At 40.7% G+C, this 15662-nt stretch overlaps 1 protein-coding gene across 6 annotated transcripts in view; it reads left to right on the forward strand.

Annotated features, from left to right (window-relative positions):
- Window positions 1–15662, forward strand: part of LOC144679973 (focal adhesion kinase 1) — a 531813-nt gene that overhangs the window by 325164 nt on the left and 190987 nt on the right. For all 6 annotated transcript variants that reach the window (XM_078540999.1, XM_078541000.1, XM_078540997.1 and 3 more), the window contains 3 exons: window positions 9031–9138; window positions 11821–11938; window positions 15488–15518. In XM_078540999.1, the coding sequence (XP_078397125.1) occupies window positions 9031–9138; window positions 11821–11938; window positions 15488–15518 (257 nt within the window). The remainder of the gene's footprint in view (window positions 1–9030; window positions 9139–11820; window positions 11939–15487; window positions 15519–15662) is intronic.

A 15662-nucleotide genomic window follows, 5' to 3' on the forward strand; every position in this document is an offset into this window, starting at 1 on the left:
AGACATGCAAGTTGGGGAGGTAGCTGTTTTGATTTGTGATTCCCACCCTTTTCTTTTGTGGAACATTTGTTCTGAATCCTCTTTAGTTCTTCTATGAATGCTTCATACTGCACTGACACTGATCTGTTCCTAGTCTACTTTTGCCAAATCACATCTCAGCTTAGTAAAACTGACCTTTCTCCACTTTTACAACTTTTTACTCTTGGTTTACTTCTATCCTTTTCCGTGACTACATTGAATCTAATTGAAATATGATCACTACTTCTAAGATGCTCTCCCACTAATACTACTTCCAACTGCCTATATAGGTTCCTTAAAACTAAGTTCAGAAACTCCAGAAGAGCTGCTTTTCTTGTTGAGCATGCTACCTTCTGGCTAAAAATAAGTCCTGAATGCATTCTAAGAATTCTGCATACTTCCAACTGTCTATCTGTGCCTTTGGCTCATTTGCTTTATCCACCTCCCTCCTTGCAATGATGTAGATGCTACTAATCACTGACCAAGTCCTTTGTCCATTTTCTAGCCTTTGTTTCCTCAACCTTCCATGCTCGCTTACTAATTTTCTGCATTTTTCCAGTTTTGCTTCTCTTCCTTCTAACTATGTGTTCAGGTTCCCATCACCCTGCCAAACAGGTTTAAACTCTCCCAATAACACTAACAAACCTCCACACCAAGTGCCCAGCTTGAATAGGCCCCACCTCTCCCAAAATGAGGCACAATGCTCCCCTTTCAATGTTCTGCAGCCAGTCAGTGACATCCTTGACCCTGGCACCAAGGAGGCAACATGCCATCCTGGAGTCACATCTGCAGCTGTGGACACATCTGTCTGCCTCACTTACTATTGAATCTCCTACCACTGTTGCCTCCATGGTTTTCCTTGTCCCCTACTCTGCACAGCTGAGCCACCCATGGTACTGTGGACTTGGCTTTGGCTGTATTCCTTGTCATTTCATGTGGTCTTCCATTCTTTCACAGCAGTATGCAAGATTATGGCAAAGGCTGCAACCCTTCAGTTACCAAATGGAAGACAAACTTTACATCAAAAGAAGTAACTTGCTGTACTTATTATACATAGTACTTTCCACGGAATTAGTCCTTACAGCAAGCAGTCCACAATTGTTCCCAACTTCTAATGGGTTCCCCTATCACTGTTTTGCCAAGTGACCATCTCCAGCTCTTTCTTCAGTTTTTGGCGATTTTCTTAAATCCACTGCCTACAGTAAAGCCTGTTCCAATGAATTTTCTTCCCTCCTGGGCATGCCAGGGCGAATCTTCCGGGATCTGTAGAAGGCTGCAGGATGCGTCTCTCTGACTCGAGAGCATCTCGCTCTGGTGTCCGACTTTGGTAGGTTGCAAAGTCAAAAACAGCCTCTTCTCTCATTTTTATCATGAAATTCATGCAAAAAATTCTTTGCTTTAATTAGGCATTATTTTTTCCTGCCCCCTCCAATGTTTAAACTTGGCAATTTAAAACAATTTCTGCCAGGCGTGCAGTCACGAAAATATGCCTGTAATGCACTGGACCCTGTGCCGGTTTTACCAAAGTGAAGTGACACACAGGTTTCCACTCAAACTCATTTGCCTAACCCTGAATGTAAAATCTCCCATGAATCCAAGCGATTTTGTAATTGATTATTAACTAGAACGTGGTCAGTGGGGCCTGAAGATTACAGAATTAAACTCATTCTTACAGAAAATATGTTCAAGCAGTTGCTGCACCTGAAGAAACCTGGCAGCACCAGTGATTTCAATTGGCTGCTGATCACAGATATTAAATACCAAAGGAAGATCAATTTGATTTTGAAGTCATTTAAACTGAATTTGGAATAATTGTAGCACCAGTCTGAGAAACAGGCATGATTCAATTGATAGTTGGTCACTGCAATTGCAGGTCATTAATGATGGATCAATGTGACCACTGGTGCCTGTGTACTCGAAATTCTGGGCTCAGTACAGTGAGCACCCCTGAACAGGGAGACAGTCAACAATTGGCATGCCGAGCTGGGAACGTGGTCAGCTTTGTGGACGGGGACTACTTTGGGTGGATGGACCACTGTACAAGATCATGGAAACTTGGGCATGAATGGCTATGGGTTTAACTCATTTGCATTTTAAATCCTGGGATTTTAATTTTGTTCTATTTCAGTCAGTTCTGTCCAGATATCTGGGCTGAAAGTGTGCAGCAACTCCAGGCCTATGTGATATTTCTATCACCATTGCAATACAGAGAAATCCCATCTTTATTAAAGTCAGTACAGTGGTCCCGTTGGATTGTATCTTATTTTGTCCTACTTTAATTCAAAAACAGTTGAATCAAACAAAATGGCCATGGCATTTAAAAAGAAAGCTTTATTCACATTTAGAAAGAGTCCACCACATCTCTAGACATTTCCTGCAGTTAATTTGTGTGAAAGGCCTATCTGACATTAAATTCTCTAAAGTACGAAATGTTTACTGTAAACTTACTGCACGAATAGAGCTATTCAAAGATCACAGCGAGTAGTGGGTATTTTAATGTCTATTCTTTATCCTTAATTTGCAATTGCAATTCCAACCACAACCACACTATTATGTTTGCAGTGCCACCCCGTGGAGCATTTTATTTATGGCTGTAAAAAAACTATTGCTTGTAATACAGCCGTCCAACTTGAAGGAATCACTTTGAGTGGCGATGTTTTGATTTCTTCAGCAAAACATACATTGATTTCCCCCAGGCTTTAGTTAAAAATATAATTGCAGTGCAGGTTGCAGGAATACAGCATTATATCATTGTAGGAAGTGAATTTCATTCTTATCTGGCTTCTCGTGATAATGTGCTTACACCTTTTAAGTCCTGGTTTCCAGTCAGGGAAACTGTTCAGCTGTTTACTGTTCAGGGAAGCCTCTGTCCTTGACCCCAACTGCTGATAATAGGGTGATGGTTCTTTGTGCAATAAATAGAGTGACATTGACCTCAGTGCAAGGAGAATGCCTAAACATGTTATCCTTTTGCCCTCCCTAACAGCGCTGTGAGGTGAGGTGTACCTGCACCACAAGGACTGCAATGGTCCAAGAAACCAGCGCACCACCACAGTGTCAAGGGCAATTAGGGATGGGCAATAAATGCTGGCCTAGCCAGCGATGCTCACACTCCGTAAATGAATTTTTAAAACATTTCTAAAGCTAAAAATGCTTACTTTCAAGGACATAGCCATTTTGGGACAGTGCAGAGTTTTGACAGCAGTATGATATGTGAGGTTTTGCTGTTGGTTTTGTATCATTGTAGTGGATTGAAACACACACATCTGAATGAAAGTTCACTTGAATTCTCCACAGAGAAATGTGTTTGTGGTAAAATGCATCTCAGTACATGTTAATTAGTATGTTTTCCTTAGGCAGAATTTGATTATTGCTAAAATGGAAAAAATACCATTCCAACTTATTGAAATACATTTGGTCTTTAACTATCATATTGTAAACAAGATTTCCTCAAAGAAATTTTAGTGCATTTTCAAGCATGATTTGAGGTTATCTTTTCATTTGCTTATTAAACAAATGTCTCATCTGAAGATGGATTTATTTGATTTGTAAAATGTGTCATAAGCGATAGCTTCACAGCTTTAAATAAGAGGCTGGATTTAATGCTTCCTCACTGATGGATTTGAAGGCGAGGGGGTCCTTAAATTCAGAGGGTGGCTTGCCCTGCTGAAATTATACTGGCAGCAGGGGTGGCGTAGGCGACCTGCCCGCCAGTGGGCTAAATAAGGCCATTGAGTGAGCAATTGATGTCCACTGAAGGGTCTCGTTTTTTTTCTTTATTCTTTCATGGGGTGTGGATGTTGCTGGCAAGACCAACATTTGTTGCCTATCTGTAATTGCCCTTGAACTGAGGGGCTTGCTCGGCCATTTCAGAGGGCAGTTAAGAGTCAAGTATATGGCTGTGGGTCTGAAGTTACTTGTAGGCCAGACCCAGTAAGGGTGGCAGGTTTCCTTCCCCAAAGGACATTAGTGAACCAGATGGGTTTCTGTGATAATTGATAGTTTCATGCTCACCATTACTGAGACTAGCTTTCAATTTATTAATTGAATTTAAATTCCACCAGCTGCCATGGCGGGATTTGAACCCATGTCTCCAGGACATTAGCCTGAGCCTTTGGATTTCTAGTCTAGTGACATTACCACTATGCCACCACCTCCCCATGTCCCTGGATTTAACTTGTGGTGGGAGAGGCCGATGCCAAGTGATTAACCCAGCTTTTCCACTTGCAGGATGGAACCCCTCCTTAGCCGCTCAGATTGCTCTCCTCCATGGACACTCAAACCCCAGCCCCTGATCCATAGGAACATAGGACTTAGGAGCAGGAGTAGGCCATTCAGCCCTTTGAGCCTGCTCATCCATTCAATAAGATCATGGCTAATCTGGTTTAGATCTAAACTCTTCTTTCCCGTCTGTCCCCCATAACCTTGACTCCCTTGCATATCAAAAATGTAACTGCCTTGAATAAATTCAAGGACCCAACCTTCACCACTTTGCAGGGACGAAAATTCCACACACTGACGACCTTCTGAGAGAGAAAAATTCTCCTAATCTCCATCTTAAATGGTAAGACCTCTTATTCTTAAACTGTGTACCCTGGTTCTAATCTTTCCCACAAGTGGAAGCAGCCTCCTGATATCTATCCTATCAAATCCTCTTGGAATCTTGCATGTTTCAATAAGATCACCTCACATTCTTCTAAACTCCAATAGGTATAGGCGCAACCTGTTCAACCTTTTCTCATAAGATAAGCCCCTCATCCCAGGAATGAGTTGAGTGAACCTTCTCTGAACTGCTTCTCACAAGTATATCTTTTTCAAATAAGGAAACCAAAACTGTGCACAGTTTTCCAGATGTGGTCCCATCAAGGCCCTGTACAGCTGCAGTAAAACCTCCCTACTTTTATATTCCATTCTGCTTGCAATAAATGCCAATGTTCCATTTGCTTCCCTAATCACTTGATGTACCTGAATACTATTTTATTTTTTGGTCTATGCTGTTGCAGTACAGCTATAATACTGACATCTACCCGGCAATGTGGAAAATTGCCCAGCGATGTCCTGTCCACATAAAGCAAGACAAATCCAACCTGGCCAAATACCGCATCATCAGTCTACTCTCAATCATCAACAAAGCAACGGAAGGGGTCGTTGACAGTGCTATCAAGCGGCACTTACTCAGCAATAACTTGTTCACTGATATTCAGCTTGAGTTCTGCCAGGACCACTCAGCTCCTGACCTCATTACGACCTTGGTCTAAAAATGGACAGTGGAGCTGAACTCATGGTGAATTTAGAGTGACTGTCCTTGGCATCAAGACAACATATGACTGAGTATGGCATCAAGGAAGTCTAGCAAAACTGAAGCCAATGGGAATAAAGGGGAAAGCTCTCCATTGGAAGATGGAGTCATACCTAGCACAAAGGAAGATGATTATGCTAAAAGCAAAATACTGCAGATGCTGGAAGTCTGAAACAAAAATAAAAATTGCTGGAAAAACTCAGCAGGTCTGACAGCATCTGGAGAGAAAAACAGAGTTAACGTTTCGAGTCTATATGACTCTTCAGAGCTAAAGAGAAGTAGAAATATGGTGAAGTATAGACTGTTTAAAGGGGCTGGGACAGGTGAAGCTGGATAGGTGGAGGCAAAGGAGAGATTGCAAAAGATGTCATAAACAAAAAGTTGAAGGGGTGTTGATGGTGGTGAGACTGGCTAAAGGAGGTGCTCACGGTGACATTAAGAGTAGAAAGTAGGATGAGCAAGTGATGTGCCTTGGATAAAGGGGAACCGGTAGATGTACTGTGCTTAGATTTCCAGAAGGCATTTGATGAAGTGCCACATCAAAGGTTATTGCAGAAAGTATAGGGGGTAACATATTGGCATGGATAGAAGATTGGCTAGCTAACAGAAAGCAGAGAGTAGGCATAAATGGGTCATTTTCTGGTTGGCAAGATGTAACGAGTGGTGTGCCACAGGGATCAGAGCTGGGACCTCAACTGTTTACAATTTATATAAATGACTTGGATGAAGGGATGGATAGGATGGTTGCCAAATTTGCTGATGCCACAAAGATAGGTAGGAAAGTAAGTTGTGAAGAAGATATAAGGAGGCTACAAAAAGCCATAGATATGTTAAGTGAGTGGGCAAAGATCTGGCAAATGGAGTGTAATGTGGGAAAATGTGAAATTGTCCATTTTGGCAGGAAGAATAAGAGAGAAGCATATTACCTAAATGGTGAAAGACCTGAGGTGCAGAGGGATCTGGGTGTCCTAGTGCTTGAATCACAAAAGACTAGTTTGCAGATACAGCAAATAATTAGGAAAGCTAATAGCGTGTTATCATTTATTGCGAGGGGAATTGAATACAAAAGTGGGGAGGTTATGCTTCAGTTGTAGAGGGCACTAGTGAGACCACATTTGGAATACTGTGTACAGTATTGGTCACCTTATTTAATGAAGGATGTAAATATTTTGGAAGCTGTTCAGAGAAGGTTTACCAGACTAATACGTGGAATGGGTGGATTGTCTTATGAGGAAAGGTTGGACAGATTAGGCTTGTATCTGCTGGAGTTTAGAAGAGTAAGAGGCAACTTGATTGAAACATATACGATCCTGAGGGGTCTTGGCAGGCTGGATGTGTAGAGGATGTTTCCTCTCGTGGGAGAATCTAGAACTAGGGGTCACTGCTTAAAAATAAGGAGTCGCCCATTCAAAACAGAGGTGAGGTGAAATTTTTTCACTCAGAGGGTTGTAAGTACTTGGAGCTCTCTTCCTGAAAAGGTGGTGAAAGCAGAGTCTTTGAATATTTTTAAGGCAGAGGTGGATAGATTCTTGGTAAGCAAGGGGGTGGTATTTTATCAGGGGGTAGGTGGGATACAGATTTCAGGTTACCACCATGACCTTATTAAATGGCAGAGCAGGCTCGTGGGGCTGAATGGCCTACTCCTGCTCCTTGTTCCTATGAACTACTCTACTCCATCTCATTGTTTCCCTTTCATTTACTACATCTCCTCTCATACGATTCCTCCCCCCAACTATTTAGTTTAAAACCCTCCCTACCACCCCGTTATACAACTCACCAGAACACTAGTCCCAGCACGGTTCAGATGAAGACCGTTTCAAAGGAAAGCTCCCACTTTCCTCCTAACTCGTGTCAGTGACCCATGAATCGAAACTCATTTCTCCCACACCAATCTTTGAGCCACACACTCACCTCTCTAATCTTACTTACCCTACGCCAATTTGCTCATGGCTCACATAGCGTTCTGCTTTTTAATTTACCCCCTAGCTGTTCATAATCCCAAAGCAGAACCTCTTTCCTAGTCCTATCTATATCATTGGACCATGACAACTGGATCCTCCCCCCTCCCACTGCATGTTCCTCCCCAACCCCGAGCAGATGTCCCCGAACCCTGACACCGGGCAGGCAACACAACCTTCTGGACTCTCACTCTCAGCTGCAGAGAACGGTGTCTATCCATCTGACTATACTGCTCCTACTACCACTCTATTCTTGTTAACTCCTCCTGCCTTAATGGCTTCCCGAACCACGGTGCCATGGTCAGTTTTGTCATCCATCTTGCAGCTCCCGCTCACATTCACAAAAGTTGCAATAACCTTGAAACTGTTAGACAATTGCAAGAGATGAGGCTTTTCCACTGCTACCTCTTGATCTCTCTACCTGCCTCACTCACAGTCACACCCTCCTGTCCCTGACCATTGACCAAATCAGATGGCCCTATCCTAAGGGGTGTGACCATTCCTGGAATAAAATGTCCAGGTAAATTTCCCCCTCATTCACATTCTGCAGTCGCAACACATGTTAATCCTATATACCTCTGTCCTGAAGTGCTGGAGAGCTTCTGGCCTTCATTGGCTGACAGTTCTCTGAGGCAGAACCTCATGATCCTGAAGAGCGAAAGTTCCGCCTCCAGCCTATTAACAGCCAATTGGCTCTGGCCTCCTGCCCCCACTGACTTTTTTGCCGGGGTGGCTAATTCAGTCCAAAGTTTTAGACTGAACGTCTGATTTTTTTGGTGGATAAAGTAAGGAATTTCTCCCAGTGTCCTGGCCATAACCTTCAAACAACATCACTTAAACGGAAGATCGAGTCGTTATCTTCTTGGTGTGTGAGGACTTGCTGTGTGCAGATTGCTTACTGCTTTCACCTACAGGGCTATACTTCAAAACTATTTCACTCCCTGAGGTCTTGAAAGGCACTCTACAAAAATAAGTTTCTCCATTGATTGGCAAGAAAGAATCAAAAGGCTTTTTTTAAAAAAAGCCATTCTTTCCCACTTCACACCTCTTGTGATTGCTTGACATTAGCCCTGTACTAACGATTCATCCTTTATATTGCCAGCTCTCCAAATGGTAGCTTGTTTCAAACTTGTATGTCTCGATTAATGCAAGTGATTTAGAAGGTTTGGTATCTCTTTAGTCACTGCAGCTTTACCAATTTTTTTCATTCTCATGTTAACCTTCTTGATACTTATAATTGAGATGGCTTATATAGTACATACCCACACATTTATTAATAAGTAATGTATGTATTTATATATAAGCGTAAATTTAGATGATTGTGTTTCCCGTGCAGCAAGTGCGATAGATGACCTCCCAGATGTTTGACAATGTTGATCTATAGCTGCTCATCAGAGCAATAATGTTGAAGTTTATTACGGTATCCAATCTGTTTAATTTTATTCAATCTTCTGGGAATTATCCACGTCTGCAACCTTGGATCCCCTTGAGGATGTTGGTAGTGAGTCATGGGCTGCAATCTTCAGTTATATATTTGTACCTGTCTGTCTTCTGATTACACTTGAGAGCTGCCCACATTTTATATTCCAAATTTAAAAAAAATTTAGAAGAATCTTGTTTGGTATGTGGAAAATGTAATCCTAAACAGTATAACATGCAACACTTTGACATTTTTTGATGGGGTGAAAGGACACACTATAGTTTAGTCTTTATTATTGTTTTTATTTACTAAAGAACACTATTCTTGTTTTACAGCCAACTCACCTGGCTAATTTTAATCAAGTACAGACCATTCAGTATTCAAACAGTGATGATAAAGACAGAAAAGGAACTTTGCAGTTAAAAATAGCTGGAGCAGCAGAGGTAAGGTCCAACATCATTTTTTGTTGAATGTCAGCTATCCTGAACTTATTTTTATTTTTGTTTTCTGTTTCTGAAAAAATTGCTTTCATTGGGATATTGTTTCAGTACAGAAGATCAAATCATCTTGAAGAATTTGCATTTCAACAAGCATTTTATTATTAATGAATCCTTATAAGACTGGGTCAAACCATCTGATGTAACAGCACGTTATTCTTGAGCAAGTTTAACATGAACTAGATGAGGAGGTCAGTACTCCAAGGTCAGCTGGACAATATGCATTTCATTTGTGTGCTTTTTCAACTCAATCCTGGAATGCAAACCTGTGAAAAAGAAGAAAATAGAGCCATTAGTGATTGCAATGTGATCTTGAAAGATCTCACCATCAGTGGAACTGCACCAAAAACTCGGGAAGGGAGACAACAACAAAATTGGCAATTATATAGGGCTTTTAACATTAAAAAAAACTAAGTAAGCTAATTATATCATACCTACGAATGGAGTTATTACTGCTCAGTGGTGTCTGTGTCAAAGACCTTTTGTTCTGCTTTAGGAGCTTTGAAACTCCTGTTCACGACCAAGACTTTTAAAAAAAATTCTTTCATCAGATGTGAGCATTGTTGCCATGGCCAGCATTTGTTGCTCATCCTTAATTGCCCTCGAGAAGGTGGTGGTAAGCTGTCGCCTTGAACTGACAACCGAGTGGCTTGCTAGGCCATTTTGGAGGGCAGTTAAGAGTCAACCACATTGAGTCTGGAGACACATGTAGGCCAAACCAGGTAAAGATGGCAGATTTCATTCCCTAAAGGACATTAGTGAACCAGATGGGTTTTTATGACAATCAATAATAGTTTCATGGTACCATTACTGAGGCTAGCTTTCAATTCCAAAGGTTTTAGTTTCTCAGAACTTTAAATGAAAATATGATTGGGATCTCAAAGTAGCAATAAATATCCTCAAATCCAATCTAATTTTTGAAAATTGTTATAAAGCAATGGTTTTGGCCCCAGACCTTTATTCAGCGCTGTTTTCAGTTATATGATTTCGTTTGTGTTGTCAGCATTTTGGAGGCTGTGTCCACTTTATGGAAGTTATTCATCAGCTTTTCCAATTTGGCGTGTATGGTGCTGGCTCATGCAACTCCAGATTCTTTTGTAACATACATATTCTTTTAGTGAATGGAAGAATGGGAAATGTTCTTAGATTCTTATTTTTATGTACAATAGTGATAAGCATTTTATCAAATCACTGAAATGTATCGGGTTGAAATTCTTTATAATCCATTTTCGGGCCTATAACTGGTGATGCATTTACAGCATGTACCTGAACCGCGAGCCCTGAGGCTAGTCTGAACTTGGCCAGCTCTCCCATATAGCCAGACCCAATTTGTCTCACCAGCACTGATCCTAGGTAAGTCCTGCTAGGAGATGCAGGTGTGTCAAGAGTTCAGTGGAGCTGGTCCTCCAAGCTTAAATAGAAAGAAATTACTGCAGCAATCAGGCAGGAGTGGAGCCTTTTTCATTCCGTGTCAATGACTTTTGCTGAGGGGTCTATCAAACAGATGTTAAGCTCCTCATTGACATACAAGGGCCCCTGTTTAAGCTTGTTGTCTTGAAGCTTTTTTTAAAAATTCATTCATGGATGTGGGCGTCACTAGCCAGGCCAGCATTTATTGCCTATCCCTAAATGCCCTTGATCAGAGGGCATTTAAGAATCAACCACATCGTTGTGGGTCTGGAGTCACATGTAGGCCAGTCCAGGTAAGGACGGCAGATTTCTTTCCCTTAACAGCAGTCGATAATGGTTTCATGGTCATCATTAGACTTTTAATTCCAGATTGTTATTGAATTCAAATTCCACCATCCGCCATGGTGGGATTCGAACCCAGGTCCCCAGAGCATTACCCTGGGTTTTTGAATTACTCATCCAGCGACAATACCACTATGCTGCCACCACCATCTCCCCTGAAATGGTATTGGCCATATTTCAGGTATTTTTGGGGGCCAAGGCCCTGGGACATTGATAATTCTGTGCACACCCAGTTTTCCACTGGAAAACGAACACAGCAAGGATTGATTTCTACCCCTGATGTTTCAGTACCACTGTATTGTAAACCCATACTATACTTATTCACAATAATGTATTTGGAATTTTAATAGTTTTTTTTTTCAAATATTCTATGCTCTCTTATAGTTTAACAGTATGCATAAATGTGTGTAACTTATCAGTGTTTCAGAGCTCATTGACCTAGTAATCAGCAGGATAATGGATAATGAAGAAGACTTAGATCCTAGATCCCAATTGTTGATTTTGTGTGGCACATTTTGTTGTTTCACTGCAAGTAACTATATTTTTGCATAAGCAAAAGTGATTAGTTTGTGTTTGATCTTCAAAATAACCTTTTCTGCTAAATTTCTTCCTGTAACACTATTTGTCTTATTAAAATAAACTTGAAATTTGTTTTTCATTTTATATCTGTTTCCTTTTTGTCAAACCATTGAGCCTGAGTTGTCAATGACTTGTACACAAGAAACAGAAACTGCAGTTAGACAAGTGTCATCCCCTGTTGACTGTTCGTGATGATGTATTGACCCCGGGCATCTTGTTTAGAATGGGACCAAGTGTCCTGATGGGAATTGGCAGCTGGGACAAGTTATGGCAATAATGTTACATTCTTATTTTCAGCCTTTGACAATAACAACTCCATCACTGAACATCGCAGAGAACATGGCAGACTTGATAGATGGTTATTGTCGCCTAGTGAATGGAATCATGCAGTCATTCATTATTAGATCCCAGAAAGGTAGGTTTTGGTTTCCTACAAAGTTCTTGTTTTTTTTCTCACATGTGCCATCTGGCAGCTGCATTTCAGACTTTAATGAGAAGCTCTGATGTTCAGCAACTGTCTTTTCTCATGAAAATCTAAAATTGAGGAATACGTTCAAGACTTGTTTTGCAGAAACATGCATCTAGCTAGAAATATGTTTTAGTAAAATTGATTACATATATATCTGATCCAAGTGACATGTTCTAAGCTATCTGTCTTTGCTACTTGTGTTGAAATCCGGAAAAACAGATCATTCTGTCACATTTCAGGAGAACAGTGAAGGACATAGTTGCTCACACTGCCTCACTATGGTGCTATTTTGCAGCTGTCAATTTACAGTTTGTTGTACAACATTGAGTATCTACTCAGTATTGGAAAAAGAGAGAGCATGCGTTTATATAATTTATTATATATCTTCAGGCTTTCCCTAACAGTTTCACATCCAATGAATTACCTTACCTTGAACTGTCATTGCTGCTGTTATATGGGTGAATGTCATAACTAAATTGCTCACAAGGTACACATCAAATGTAATAAGTATTCAGTTGATCTGTTTTGGTGCCATTGATGAACAGTGGTAGTTCGGTGAACGAGAATAACTTAATCACTGAAAGTTGAAAAACTTGTTCTAATTTTTAAATAGTTGGTGAACAGGGTAAATAATATTGCAACAAGTTAGTTGTAACTTAAGTGGATAGAACTTCTCCAATCAGGCTTTCATTCATGCCACAATACCAAAGTCACGAATGTCATTTTCTGTTATTCATGGGTTTTGAGCATCATTGGCAAGGCCAGCATTTATTACCCATCCCTAATTGCCCTTGAGAAGGTGGTGGTGAGCTGCCTTCTTGAACCACTGCAGTCCATGTGGTGTTGGGACACCCACAATGCTGTTACAGAGGGAGTCCCAGGATTTGACCCAACGACAGCAAAGGAATAGTAAAAATTTTCAAGCCAGGATGGTTTGTGACTTGGGGGGGAACTTAGTGTTCACATGTGTCTGTTGCCCTTGTTCTTCTAGGTGGTAGGGTTCAAGGCTTTGGAAGGCTCTGTGGAAGAAGCCTTGGTGAGTTGCTGCATTACACCCTGTATAAAGTACAGACTGTAGCCACTATGTGCTGGTGGCGGAGGGAGTGAATGTTTAAGGTGTTGGATGAAGTGCCGATCAAGCGGGCTACTTTGTTGTGGATGGTGTTTTTAAAAATTCTTTTATGGGCTGTGGGCTTTGCTGGGTAAGCCAACATTTATCGCCCATCCCTAACCGCCCTTGAGAAAGTGGTGGTGAGCTGCCACCTTGACCCGCTGCAGTCCATGTGGAGTAGGTACACCCATAATGTTGTTAGGAAGGGAGTTGCCCTGATCCCCATTATTTCAGTTTTATTGGGCCTTCCTGGTGTAACCCTCAACCAAATGCTGTCTCGCTGCAACCTTGCTTATGGAATTCAGCTCTTTCTTTTCTGTTTGGGCCAAGGCTGTAATGAGGTCTGGAGCTGAGTAGCCCTGGTATAATTGAGGATTAGGATGTTCATGGAGCCTTAACCTCTGTTTGTTTCTTGTTTACCATTACTATTCTCTGAAATTGAAGCTTATTCACCTTCTACAAGAGAAATTCCTTGGCTTGCACCATCTTCAACACAGATCTTCATAAAGACTTCCTGAGTATTTCTAATAGGCCTCCTCACTCTCAACACTGTTTTAAACATTGATAACAAACCGCCTGAACTATAATTGATATATAGAGAGAACAGTTCTCTGACGTGAGTAGTTTCTTTAGATAAGCTTTGATATTTTTGGATCTGAAATACTATAATTCACTTTCTTGCTACTCCTTGGGGGAATGAGTGGCACCATGACCATGATTTTGCTGTCAAGAAACAACAGCTGATTGTGGTTGGTTCAGACTACAGTAACCTTCAGTATCTTGCTCTTGTTCATGCGCTCTCTCTATTTTTGATTAGGCACTTTTAGGGCAGAAATCACAAGATGTTAGATTTTAAATATTCTGTCTTGATATGTCTTCCTTTCTTGGTTAAACACTTAAATGCATGAACAATCACAATCTGCTCCAAATTAAAAAGGGTTTTTAAAAAATCCAAATTATTGGCTGTTGGGATAAACTGTTTTACTCTGTGACTCAATCTTTGGTTGCGATCCTTCCCATCTCAAATTTATCCATAATGTATCCATCTGTTTGCCTGAGGAAACATGCTATTATGGAAACAAGTGTGAATCAGCAGGGCCAAAAGCAAGGATGAGCAATAACCAGCCTTGGGAAGTTAGAACAGGATCATGGTGGAAAAAAATATTAAAATTTTTTTAAAATCTGGGGCGACAACTGCTGCAATGTAAATAAATTGCACTAATATACAGCATTATGAGCTTAATCGGCACCTCACTCACATTTCAAACATTCACTCCCTCCACCGTTGATGCACAATGGCAGCAATCTGTGCGATCCACGAAATGCGCGGCAGCAACTCGCAACTTGTTCAACAGCACCTTTCACACCTGTGATCTCTGCTGCCTCGGAGACTAAGGCGGGAGGCATGTGGAAACACTACCCAATCCAAGTTTGCTTCCAAGTCACACACCATTCAGACTTAGAAACATATCACTGATCCATCATCATTGCTGCGTCAAAATCCTCTAACTTTCTCCCGAACTGCACTGTGGGTGTACCTACCCCACCCTGTCTGCAGTAGTTCAAGAAGGCAGATTATCAGTTTCTCAAGGGCAATTAGGAATGGGTCTACACACATATATATATTCATGTCTTCCGACAACCGATAGCTTATGGTTTATTACTTGGTGAGCACTGAATTTGGAAAACAGAGGATAAAACAAATATCTAGAGCCAACCATCTTATTTTAATGGGACCCCTACATTTGCTGTTTGTAGCTGAAACAGCTGCTCAGTTCTATGATTCCTGTTTCAACTTCTACATATAAAGAGTTTGAAAATGAATATCAGCTTAGTTGGAATCCCAGAGTCAGCAGACTGCAATTCAAAGACTGAAATGCACATAGAACAGCAAATCTGCATATGGCACCCAAGCCTAATTAAGAGAGCTAACACTATTTGCAAGGCCATAACCTATTCTGTTCCTCTGATGTTGTAAGTGATACTTTCAACCTTCTGTAGTAAGTTATGTAGTTGAGAATTGTTTGATGGAAATTGTTTATTTATATCCGGTCATCTTTACAGAACTAGGAATGAATTAACATTAAACTAAAAAATAATTGAATGAGTTTAATAATAAACACATTCAAGCTTCAGAAGATCGAATTAACCCATGATGTGCTACGTCACGTTCGTGGGTTCAACTGGCCATGATGCATTTATTGTTTAGTTTGGATATCCTGGTGGTTGCAGAATGTTTTTGGATAGATATAAATCATTTACATATGTTTCATGGAGTTCTTGATCCTATAATTTGCTTTAAAACAATGCACGCTAATTTAATAAAAGCTCTAAGAAAGAAATGTTGATAATCTGCTTAAATTTGTTGTTTCTTGTTTCCACAGAAGGAGAGCGAGCCTTGCCTTCCTTACCCAAGTAAGTAAACGTAAGAGTTTCAAGTAATTAGCAGTGCATCATTTAAGTTAAATTATGTTTTAAGAATAATTTGTAGTTTTGTTCCTTTTTGCTGAAAGAACGAAATGTTTTTCTGAACCGTGGAGTATAATGTGAAATCATAGA

Source organism: Cetorhinus maximus, chromosome 4 (assembly GCF_964194155.1).
Source record: "Cetorhinus maximus chromosome 4, sCetMax3.hap1.1, whole genome shotgun sequence".
NCBI classification, from domain to species: domain Eukaryota; kingdom Metazoa; phylum Chordata; class Chondrichthyes; order Lamniformes; family Cetorhinidae; genus Cetorhinus; species Cetorhinus maximus.